Source organism: Silene latifolia, chromosome 8 (genome assembly GCF_048544455.1).
Source record: "Silene latifolia isolate original U9 population chromosome 8, ASM4854445v1, whole genome shotgun sequence".
NCBI lineage: Eukaryota > Viridiplantae > Streptophyta > Magnoliopsida > Caryophyllales > Caryophyllaceae > Silene > Silene latifolia.
The window spans coordinates 8,852,253-8,864,616 of NC_133533.1; the positions used below are offsets into that span (position 1 = coordinate 8,852,253).

The 12,364-nt window shown below is 36.8% G+C and overlaps 1 protein-coding gene across 1 annotated transcript; it reads right to left on the reverse strand.

Moving 5' to 3' along the window:
• Positions 1-3,354: 3,354 nt before the first annotated feature.
• Positions 3,355-11,752, reverse strand: LOC141596288 (protein transport protein SEC23 E-like). The gene is made up of 12 exons (XM_074416398.1): positions 10,838-11,752; positions 9,801-9,974; positions 9,470-9,631; positions 9,237-9,379; positions 8,275-8,350; positions 7,657-7,829; positions 7,497-7,578; positions 6,969-7,046; positions 6,514-6,675; positions 6,161-6,424; positions 5,452-5,556; positions 3,355-3,977 (listed from the first exon to the last, which is right to left on the reverse strand). The coding sequence occupies exons 1-12, from the start codon at positions 11,588-11,590 to the stop codon at positions 3,831-3,833; spliced, it is 2,319 nt and encodes a 772-aa protein (XP_074272499.1). The 5' UTR covers positions 11,591-11,752; the 3' UTR covers positions 3,355-3,830.
• Positions 11,753-12,364: the final 612 nt, after the last annotated feature.

The window sequence follows — 12,364 nt, forward strand, 5'->3', positions numbered from 1 at the left end:
ACCACCGATAGACGGGGACAGAGCCCTCAGAAAGAGAGACGAAACAAAAGCGAAAGCGGAAATTAAACAAAAACATAAAGGAAACAAAGCGGAACACAGGAGAGAAAAAAACGGAAGCCACCGCCTCCCTACCAACCCACAACACCGCCAAATCCAAGCACCACCCTGCCACACCACCTCAACAAACTCGTCCGATAAGACCCGAATAGCCCACATACACCACGCATACCGAGAGGAACGGGTAGACCCGTACGATCCAGAACCGGGTGTGGGTAAGAAATGGGAGGAGGGTTAATCGGAAGAGAGGAGACGGGTCGCCGGAGACAGGTCTTGAGAGACCCCATCCCCGGCGACATGGTAGGGGGTTGATGGGTGGCGGTGGGAGGAAGGAGGAGAACGGCGGCAGCAAAGGGGGAGGATTTAGGGTTTTGTTTTTTAGAGAGAAGGGGAGAGAAAATTAGAGAGAGAGATGCCTTTTCTTAGTTCTAGTCTTTGTTTTTTTTCACAGCTTTAATGGAGTGAAACAATGTTAATGTCAATTTTTTGCAAGTATTTAGTGAGTGGTTAATGTGTTCCAAATCATAATTTTTTTTGATATGGAGTAATACTCTAATAGAGAGGCAAACTACAAAGAAAAAACTAGTTAACTAGTACACGGGGAATAACCATCTTAAATACCGTATGTCTTTACGAACAATCGTATGCTGTTCAATAAATGAAAAGTCCAATTTGATTATATTTTAGAATGATTTAATGGTGTAAGTGATTAATGAGATAAATGAGAGAGAATAATATAATATAGGATTGTGAGAGGAATGGACAATAGACTACTTTAATGAGATTCTTGCATCGTTTGACTAACGAAGGTAAATTATTGCTAATATTTGAAATTTCTCACTAATACAAGTTGAGTCGATAACACATAGATGTTCACCTTCAAATAAATTTTTAAAGTGCAAGAGTCTCTCTAATAAGAATGCTATTAGTACCACAAGTTTTAGATCATAACATAATGATTTTATCATTATTATCTCTTGTAGAGAGTTCTCAGAGCCACTTCATTTCCCCTATTTTTGAGTCGTTAAAATTTAAGTTTAGAAAACTGTACAAATTATTTTATTTTTATTATTTTGTTTACTCAAAGTATAGACATAACCCTTTTTTCCTTATCGTTCAAATCAGAATGACCACCGTCGAAATATATTAATCCCTTACAGTTAGTATTCTCCTCAAAAATTCCTCTATTTTAACATGCAATTAAGATAACATAATTTATGTCTCAATTGAGTCTTGTTCCCTGACTCCCTCACACATACTGTATAAATATCTGTTTTTTGAATCGGATATTTGAATCAGATATTTGTAAATAACAAATATAAAATATACACTTTTTGACTCAGATATTTGTAGATATTTGTAAATGACAAATATACAATATACACTTTTTGAATCAGATATTTACAAGTATCAAATCGATATGCACTTTTTGTTTATTTAAATTAAAATGATGGAATCTCCAACCTGACTACACCAATGAACTAGTAATCTTTAATATCAAGTCGATAATATTGTTTATATATACTTCAAAAACAAATTACAGTCTGCAAAACTCGAGGATAAACAGTTTTAACGTATAGTAAAGTGGGCAAAGATCTAATTTGCAACTTAAAAGTTATTTGCAGAGGCTACGTATTAAACATTGTCCTTTGGATGTACAGATAGAAATGAGCAGTAAGTGGATTATACATCTGATGTACTACCTCCAACTCTATAGTTTCTGAGCATTATAATAAAGTTTTTGAGTTTTGTTTTAGAGTTTCTGAGTTTCACTATAATAGTTTATTCACTTAAACATTAAGCTCTAAAAAATTATAATAAAACTCAAAAACAATACATACTCCATATAAGTTTGTTAAATTTGACTTTTGACGGAAAAAAAATAATTAAAATCTAACTTATAAACTTTAATATGCTCAAAAAAAATACACATGCTCAAAAACAAATAAAGTTTGAGGTAATAAGCTCAAAAAAAATACATATATGCTCAAAAAACAAAAAAGTTAGAGGTAATACATCTGATGTATGTTCCTTTTTCTCAGAAAGGAGTTGACCAGAAAGCTTTTTTTTTTTTTTTTTTTTGTGTGTGTGTGTGTATCATACGATTTAGTCTGATTTGAGCCAAGTATGATCACCATGGCGGTAAAACTATATATCTTGAGTTTTAGCACCACTACATTCACAGGGCTTGAGTTAAAACCAACCCCTTACGAGTTGTTCTAACGGTAAGTTTCCTTGTGACGGGTAATATCCGTCACAAGCTTGTGACGACGGGTCAAATATCACCCACATAGATAGATAAGACAAAAGTAAGAATGCATAGGGACTAACAAATGGCTTGTCTTTATCTACCCAAGTGGGTTTTATTTGACCCGTCACAAGCTTGCAACGGATATTACCTATCACAAATGAAAATTTGTGGTGTTCAAATTGCTCATGGGTTGAGCTGACCAGAAGTACACACACAATACTCTAGCAATGTTGACGTGAGATGTTCAGCAGTTCCACAACTCGTTTGTGTGCTTTATTTCATTAAATTTTCCCCTTGGTAAAATACCTGATGTTACTCAATACTCATTACATAAAATATGGTGTTTACAATTCGATGTGTTCCTTTGATACAGCGTTCCTAGAATTTACTGTATTTCAGATTGGATGAGTATTTATTGCGCTTTTAGTTTCATGCTCTTACGAGTTACAAGTTCTTGCAAAATTACGCAAACTTGAGGCAAATGAAGATTATTAGAAGCTACACACAAGAAGAACACACTTGAGAGGTGTCGCAAAGAACACGTTTCTCAGCGTGCACATACGCTAAACAACGGTCCCTATTTTGCATTATTCCATGTACTACTCAATAGCCGATGAAAACAAATTCATACAAGTGAGGGACCGTTGTTTAGCATATGTGCACGCTGAGAAACGTGTTCTTTGCGAGCTTGGAAAAATGCAAAATAGAGTAAATAAACTTTCATCACTTAGCTATATTTACTCTATTTTGCATTATTCCAAGAAACTTTCATCGCCTAGTAAATAAACGTGTTCTTTATATTGAAATTTCTGAGCTCGTAGACGTATAGCACATCCACCACACAACTTGTAAGCTGACAAAGAACAAGCCACAGTAAATCCTATTGACAGCGTGACAGCATCTATACGCTGCCATGATCAGTGGACATAACCACCGTCACAACCAACACCACAATTGGAGCCATATAAAATGTCAACTCGCTCTTGTCAAAATTCACACACAGGTGGTGTTGGTATTAATGTTACTTTTACGCTTGTGGATGAGTATTTAATCAACAAACTCGCTCTTGTCAAAATTCCAGAAATATGTCCATTTTAACAGAATCAAAGAATTGTACAATTAAGCTCGAAAAAAAAGGAGATTTGAAAGTTGTGGCTCCAGAAAACTGAAGTACAACCAATCTATCTCAAATCTTCGACAATATAAATGAAATATAAATAACGACATACTCCGTAACTTTTACCTCAAATGGTTGGATGACCAAAAATGTCCTGTGTAAAACCTGCAATGTCAACAACATACTCACAGACGATAGTATGTAGGAACCATGCGTCTTGTATAGAATAACAAAACAAAACCAGAAATGGGCTTCGGTCTTTGTTATAGCCCCAAAAAGAATCATGTGTGTCGACAATGATCATAATTCTGGGGGTGCTAACAAGGCAATGCGAGGGTGGTTAGTAACTTGAACCCAAGATTGCAGCTATGGACTTGAACAATGGAACCCGGTGCAATTTAATTATCAAGATTGTACAGCCAGTCTCTGAAGATGCTCAAAGAACACTTGTAGGCTAACATCATCGGTGAAAATCACGTCGGATCCAGCTGCCATTTCATTTACATTGTTGTATGTCGACGATGGATTCAACTTTGCCAAAAGAAATCTAGCCTGTTCAGCATCAAGTCGGGAAGTTAATACAGAATCTCAGAAAGCAAGAAGAGACTCAAGGGCTATCCCAAAATGTATGCGAACATAGAGACCCTCTGTAATGACCCATAATAAAAATTGGGCGGAGAATCGCATCAAATGACCAGTGCTTCACAATTTAAAACAAAAACAAAGGCAATTTAATGTGTCATTTTGCTTTATTCTATAAACTAAAAACACGAGAATAGTGAACGCCATTAGGATACAATGTAGGTACAACTGCTTACAAAAACGGCCACAAAACCCCAAGCCAAATTCAGGCCGTATTTCATCCTAATAATAGGAAAACGTGAGACACGCACAAGAACCTTGATACAAATTCCAAAACGCCTAGAGGTATCTCCAACCCAGAGAATGCAAGAAAGAAAAGGTATCAGTGCATTACTAAGAATGGTTGTCGACTTTCTAGTAAATAAAAACATTACGCCTACATTCAAGAATCTCCTACTTCCCGAGATTAGGGTGAATAATATTGCAGTAAAAAAAAATACAGGTCAAAACATCAAGTTTGGGTTTCACAACTTTCAGAGACAGGATTGCAAAGCCTTCTGGATTACACACACACACAAAGCAAGGATAACAGAAACTCAAGATTGAAAGTTTGACAAGGGACTAAATTACGCATACAGAGAGCAACAGGTCATCTGTCAATATAGCATGACAGAAGTTTTTTTTCTGAGCAGCTCATACGCTAATGAGAGCGTATCCGAACTGCCTCAGGGCACCTTAGGCCAGCCAATAAGAAGCATTGCTATCTGCTACGCAGCTTTCAATTTTTTTTCTAGTTCGTTTCATTTTGTTCTTCCCTTTTTTCCCCATTTCCTAAGCTTTTATCTGTTTTACGTATTATCATTTTTTAAAATCCAAAAGGTGTATTATCACAAAATATCGTCTTGAAAATATAATACTGATCAAAAAAACAGTACGCCTCATGTACATGAGACACGCGGCTTTCACTAGCGTCCTACGTCTCATCACTACTGGCCCTTGTGGCTTACTACAACAACATTCTCCGGTGCCTCAACGGCTCCCACAATTTGCAGGGTAGGAGAGGGAGGGGTCGGATGTCCGCAACCTTAACCCTGTGCTAGCAACACAAAGAGGTTGTTTCGAAATGACCCAAGATGAAAACTGCATCGAGAAATGCATCAAATGACTTATTTTCCAATAAAAAAGGAGCGCAATCAGTCGTCCTGCCTTCAAACATTTAAATAATTGCCAACCCAATAATCTCAACAGATAAATGTATAACCACATTTACACAACTTTAAATGGTATCTATAACGAAGGTCTAGAATTTTCAAACACAAGAGAAACATTCCAAGCAAACAACATACATGATTGGCAAGATAATTCTTTGAAAAGTGACTAGATTCTTATTTCTAGACATAAGAAACATCATGTTTGAATCCATGATAGTACTGAATGTACTGACCTGAGATCCATGCTGATCACAAACAACTAATCTTGGCACTGGGAAACGATCGTGGACAATCATTTGAGCTTCTTGATGTGGAGCTTCTAATAATAGTTTAAAGGCCTGAAAAGAAAAGAGTGCAAGTGTTCAGAGTTTGACAATTAAAGAAGGGAAAGTAGTAATGAACAGAGTGCAAAAGATGAATTTAATTATTTAATTGCACAAAAGAAGAAAAAAACGGAATCCACTTCCCAGGCCGACAAACATGGTGCATGGTCATACCATCATGTCAGCAACTATGTTACTCACACATGACTAGAAATATCGGACACGAATGCATGTCTATGTGTTGGACTTGGCTATTAGGAAAAACAATCACTCTTTTGGCTTAAAAAATGACGTGTATACAAGTTGTAGACATGTGAGCGCTGCGTGTTGTTTGAGTGTAAGACGAGGATACAAGAGGTAATACGAAATGTCAGAGTAACATAGACCACCAAATATCTAATCTGAAAATTTTGAATACGTTGTTACTAATAGATTAATTGCTCAGTAGAAGCAAATGGTGCAATGCAATTTCCAGAACAATAAAGATAGTCTTATGGTCTTCAAGTCATTATCAGTGACCTAACTGCAAACCTGACTACTGTCACTGCCAATCCCCAATTTGCCACGATATTTCCTCACACGACATAAATAAACCAAGTCTCCAAAGTGAAAAACAAACCTCATGTTCAGGCTGATTCTGGTAGCCCATGTTACGCCATTGAGCAATAGTCATACCATGGAAGATAACTACACTAAAATAAGAATCAAGCAATAATATGCGATCAGCTCCAATGGATGCCACGTCCAACAACGCTGGAGATGGCGGAGAATTGAATGAATATGATATAAGGGATGGCTGAATCATCACGGCTGCATTAGTGATGTTTTCACGATTCAACAACATGCGGAAATAGGCCGTTTCATCAGGACTGTTGTTGAACACCTAATTCAAATTTAAAAAAAAAATGTACTCAGAAAATCCGATTCAAAATTACTGCTCAAAAGGGCCACTGAACAACAAGGACTTCATACCTGAACAAACTGTGACCGTCTTAAATTAAACATGAACTGGGGAAATAAAGAAAAGCACTGGTTTAGGCTAAATGAAGTTGGATCATCTTTCCGATATTCACCAAACTTTGAACAAAGACGTATCAGATTCCGATCCAACCATCGAGTTGCATCAAATCCTTCCTGCATCAAGATACAAAAAAAAAAGAAAAGAGTGAGCACATTGGCAAGAAAAAATGGACAAATCAACTATCCGTTCAGATCCACTACATTTTCCTTTCTAGGTAAAAATAACTCATTAGGTTTGTGGGTTTCACTGTCAATCCACTTGTTTTTACACGCACTCTTCATCCACCGGACATATATACTCTATCCAGTTGGCCATTTATCAAATTAAAATGGCCTCAAGAAGAATAAAGCAAGGCCGCATTTAAAAAAATGTCAGAATTTGTCTGAGAACAAGCAGTAAACAATACCTCCATTTCCATTTTATGAGAGCATAGTCTACCCATTACAACAGCTGCAGTTTCTTGATCAAAACCTTGTGCAAGTTCCTGGTTACAAAGTTGAGTATTGTCAGGCTCACATTTCACCGTTGATAGTAAAGTTATGACAAATACTGTAACATACACCTCTGCCGTGGGCTTACAGCCAATAGGTCTTGACGTCTTGTACATTTTATGAGGTCAAAGTCAAACTTGACCACATTTTATTTTCATATATGTTGACATATAATGACAGAATTTTTATATACGAACTCCACAGGGATGGATTATTAATTTAATTGATTATACTTCTAAAGAAATAAGTGATGACAAACAGCTTTTATTGTGAAAAGGAAGGAGAAACTTTGACAAATGAGGAGAACTCAACGAACACAAAATACCAGATCCTTTGATCATGCAGATTCAGAGTGTAACAAGCAAAATCAAGATGAACATTACCACCATCGAAAATTATAAATTATAAATTGACACTGGGATCCAAGATATCATAAAGCATACCTCTGAACCAACACTACTCTCTACCCAATTTCTGCTGACTGTTGTAACCCGAAGCATCATTTGACCTTGGGAATTCTGATAGCTGAGAACACATTACCATTATCAACATCTATAAAAAATATAGAGAACTGTTAAGTAAGCATAATCGATCACAAATTACCTGGTCAAGAACTGCAAGTACAATTGTGGATTCAAAGTTCCTGGAGTATTTGAACGTTCGCTAGAAGAAATATCGAAGTACACAGTCAAATTAGTGTTTTTATCAAGACTGCACAACTTCCACGCCATAGTGTTTCCCTGTCCAATGACTGTATCTGCTACAGAAACTCCTTTCTGCATAGTATGAAATACCAGTTTCAGAAAAAACCAATCTCAGTATATTCAAGATTGCACCAGCTAAAAAATCAATAACTTCAAAACATGGTTCTAAATCTATCACCTGATATATAACGGTATCAGAACAAGACAATACTAGATATCAGGATAAGTCACATGATAAAAACGGCAGAAATCTCTCGAGTTAATAAGTACTCCGTATGAATTATTTAAGTTTCTTAAGTTTATCTAAATATATATGTTCTTTTAGCGATTACAAAAACCAAGTGTATTAATGTTACCGATTCACGTATTATGTCACTATAATACTCCAACGTCTAAGACTCTAAGGGGAAGAGAGAGTATTGAAAGAAATAGCCTTGTAGCATGAGGCAATGTCTAAGACTCGAAGGGGAAGAGAGAGTACGTAAAGAAATGAAATATAACACCTTATGGCACAAACCTTTTCCAAAGAAGTACATGGTCCAATAATCCCTTGAATTTTTATATCCTTCGAACAATATATCTCTAGTGTGCCACTGGAATAACAAACAAATTTACATGTCAGCCATAATCAACTTTAAATATAAAGAAAAGAGAAGCAAGAAGAATAGTAGAGCACACTAAGTCACTACACAATCCTGTAAGCATTGGCAAAATGTAGTAAGCAATGCAACATAATAATTATTAACAACTCAAACATGAGTAAAAATCCATCTAATGAAGACCAAGCAAATATCCACAGAGACATTTATATGTAAGCAGTATAGCAGCATCAGGAGTTCACCGCATAGTATTAAAGATTGAACACAGCAAGGTTTGGAAAAACCAGCAGTACAGCATGGTTTACAAACATTAAGACGGGAAGTGGAGATTTTAATGTGAAATTCATTATTCTCATAAATGAAGTAACAATACTCTAAGCTTCTATAGACATCCTTTTAAATGCTCTCATATTCCTTCATGAAGCTTCATATCTTTCTGAGATATAACAACGTAATGAAAAGCTATAGTTTGGTTACAACCCGTACATTCATACTACTTACAACTGCGAGTTTCAACACCACGTACAAAGCACGTAAGCACTATAGCATGCATTCTCTTCGAGCACAAAAACACATGAGTACCATCACAGCCTACGCAACGCACAACAACCATGTTTCGAGTTCCGGTGTCCTCATCCATTTAGTCAGTGTATGTTAATGTCAAAGGTATCAGGCCAGATATTTGAGTAAAATAGGAGTGTTACAAATTGTTCCGGGTACTAATTTGCACACCACACAATTTGTTAAAATTTGTAATTGGCTTCTATAGACCAAGAATTGATTTCGCAGTAATCTGAGTTTTAGGTTGAACAACAATATTCAAAAGTATTACAAACACAATTTTTAAAAGAAGTAATTTTCTCAAATAACAAGCACTTACTTGGTGCACAAGCTAAGAGACTGTTCCCCCTCATCAAAAAGACGTTTGAAGGAATCTTTAAATACTGAATGACCGAAACTCTCAGACAGCACAACAAGACCGCCAGTTCTTTCCACAGCAACCTTCATCTCTGCAACTCCGACCTTTATATCACAATGAGATTTAGTTAACATGCAAATCTCGTGAGAGCGTACTGGCTCGGAAAATTACAAATAAAATAACAAAAGACAGACCTGATCGAGTGCAGAGGCGAAAAGGTCCAGTACATGACCCTGGCTAACTAATTGCTTTCCGAGACTATCATAAAACTTCACCGCCTTTTGAAAATAAGGCGCCGCGTCTTTATCGAGATCCTTGTGTGAACGTACGGGATCTGAAAGATCTTTTGACACAATCTGCATTGATAAATTAAAACACAGACAAAAAAAACTCAGGTCTTATCTCAGTTGAAGAGCAGAACAAACGCTTGCCGGATCTTTATCTATATCTATATAAAAAGTCAACTATGTAGCCTCTATTGGAAGGAGAACACGCCTTGTGACACTAAATTAGGGGTAAACATACCGTTCCTGGTCCTTCTGTACAAGGTCCACCCACCAGAGCAATTATACGAGCACTGGTTCCCGGAGTACAGGCTGAAAGTAACCCAACTGCCACATTTAAAGCGGCCCCTGTGCACCGTAGTGATCTACTACCAGGTGGAACAGGCCACTGATCAGTCTCCAACTCGTCCAATAACTACAGTTCACAATTTAAAAAAGTCAAACTTCCAACCCACTTGAAAACACTTCATCAATATAGCACTCTAGCTTTATAATCCTACATTGTCGCCACGGTCACCAGCCTCATCATTCAAGTTCATCACACGCAAAAAACGATGCATGAATAAAACAAGAATCAAAATTTAACGTGCTGGATTTCAAAAATCCGTCATGCACTAATTTTTTCACACAATAGCAGAAGAATGGAGCCACCTTGAGCGATGAAACAAAATGAAGTTTTCGTTACAATTTTCAATCTTTTTTTTCCAAGTTACTCTGTAAATTACTAAATCCCCCACATGATTCCATGACAACTCAACATGTACCATTCTCAGCCATAAATCAGCCAAATAAATAACAAGAACACACAACAGCAAACCAAAAGCAGCATAATTTAACAAATAATCACCAAAAACACCGAAAACTGAGCTCATAAAACGATCACAGGCCACATTAAGATTCATGACAATTCATAATGCACCCTTCTAAATGATAAATCAGTCAAATAAACAACAAGAACATACAATAACAAACCAAAAGCAGCATACTTCGTCAGTCTAATCACCAAAAACATACAAAATTGAGTTAAAATAAGATCACAAACCGCATTAAGAGTGTATATTTCAATATATATGAGCGATATCTTAATCAAAGATAAACAAATAATCGTAACAGAGACAATAACCAACCAAAACACCCAAAATTCAACTCAGAAAAGGATCACAATCAGCAATGTACCATTCTCAACAATAAATCAGCCAAGTAAACAACAAAAAGCACCACAATTTAACAACTAATCACCAAAAACACCGAAAATTTGACTCAGAAAAGATCACAAACCGCATTAAGCGTATACTCGCAATCAGCAGCCGGCAATAAAAACCGATCAACACCACTACCACCACCACCGCCGCCGCCAACACCACCAACACCACCACCAACCTTCGAAAACCCGGCTTTTCGACTAATCCCAAGCTGATCCAACACAACATCCTTACCAATTTCCCTATCACCTCTAAAAATATAAACTTTATTCATCACATCACTAAACCCTAACTCATGAACATGAACTTGAGTCCCATACGACACAAACCCGACCCGAACCCCTTCCATTTCACCAACAACCGCTCTCCTCACCGCCGATTTCACATACTCCATCTCTTCCTCAATCATACACGTATCCACAACAAACACCACCACTCTATCTCCTCCTCCGACTCCGGTTCCGACTCCGGTTTCTTGTTTATAATCAATTGTTGTATAATTCGGATATAATTCACCCGGAATATTCGATTCACTAATCGCCGACGCATAATGCGGCGGAAAATGATTCCGTTGAAAACATAACGGACAGATCCAGATCTTCGCCGTATAATCAACCCTACAATACGGATTCAACGCCGCAACGCAAGTCTTACACCGTAACGGAGCATACGGTAAGGTAATCAGGTCCGGATGCGGTCGGATCGGAGAAATTGATGCCGCAATCGGGATCACGCATTTCGATGCTTCTACCTTCGATTTCGGCCAATTGTTCCAGGTCATTCGAACTCCGTCGATTCCTTCGGCGGACATATCTGCTTGTGTCGCCATTGAAATTGATTTTTTTTTTATGAATACAGATAATTAATTTATTAATTAGGTTTTGATTTGATTTTTTTGGGTATTTTTTTCTTTTTTTGGGTTTTTTTGGTGGGACCCCCGGGAGAAGATGGGAAGAAGAGGGTCGCAAGGTAGAAGAAGAAGAAAAGGAGAAAGAGGAGATGGTGAAGAAGGATGAGTTGGTTATATATATGATGAGGTGGATGTGTGGTGGGACCATGTGTGAGTCATTAACCATTGTAGCTTTTGTACATGTGTGATTAGGTGTAGTTGAGTTGTGTTATGTTTTTTTACCCTTTTTTTTTTTTTTTTTTTTTTTTTTTTGAATAGGAGTAGGATTGTAATATAGGCCGTTTGGTATACGACAGATTAATAATACTAGTAGAACTAAATATAGAAATCATATTTGATTAGCAGAATGATTTAGGCTCTGTTTGGCAAATAGTATAAGCAGATTTATGATAGCGAATACGGTTAGCAGATTCTAATAGCAGTTGACTATCAAATAAATTAGCAGAATTAGAAAATGGTGTTTGTAATTAGCAGATTTTAGGATAATTAGAATGATTTATGAATAAATTGAATATGCTAATAGCAGCATATTGAAAAATATTAGATTCCGACCAATATGTTATCAAAATACGTCGTATACCTACACACATGAAATAGTAGATTGTTTAGTCAAACTACTAATTACGCCGGAATCTACTAATTTCGCTCAATATGTTGTTTACCAAACAGGGCTAAATTCAGCAGATTGTAAAT

What these genes read in the sequence shown, in the direction of transcription:
- LOC141596288 (XM_074416398.1), bottom strand. Translation starts at nt 11,590, where the DNA reads ATGGCGACACAAGCAGATATGTCCGCCGAAGGAATCGACGGAGTTCGA. An exon ending in TCTCTTAGCTTGTGCACCAA is followed by an intron (nt 8,351 to 9,236) that starts GTAAGTGCTTGT and finishes TTGTTATTCCAG; the next exon opens with TGGCACACTAGAGATATATT. An exon ending in CATGTACTTCTTTGGAAAAG is followed by an intron (nt 7,830 to 8,274) that starts GTTTGTGCCATA and finishes CATACTATGCAG; the next exon opens with AAAGGAGTTTCTGTAGCAGA.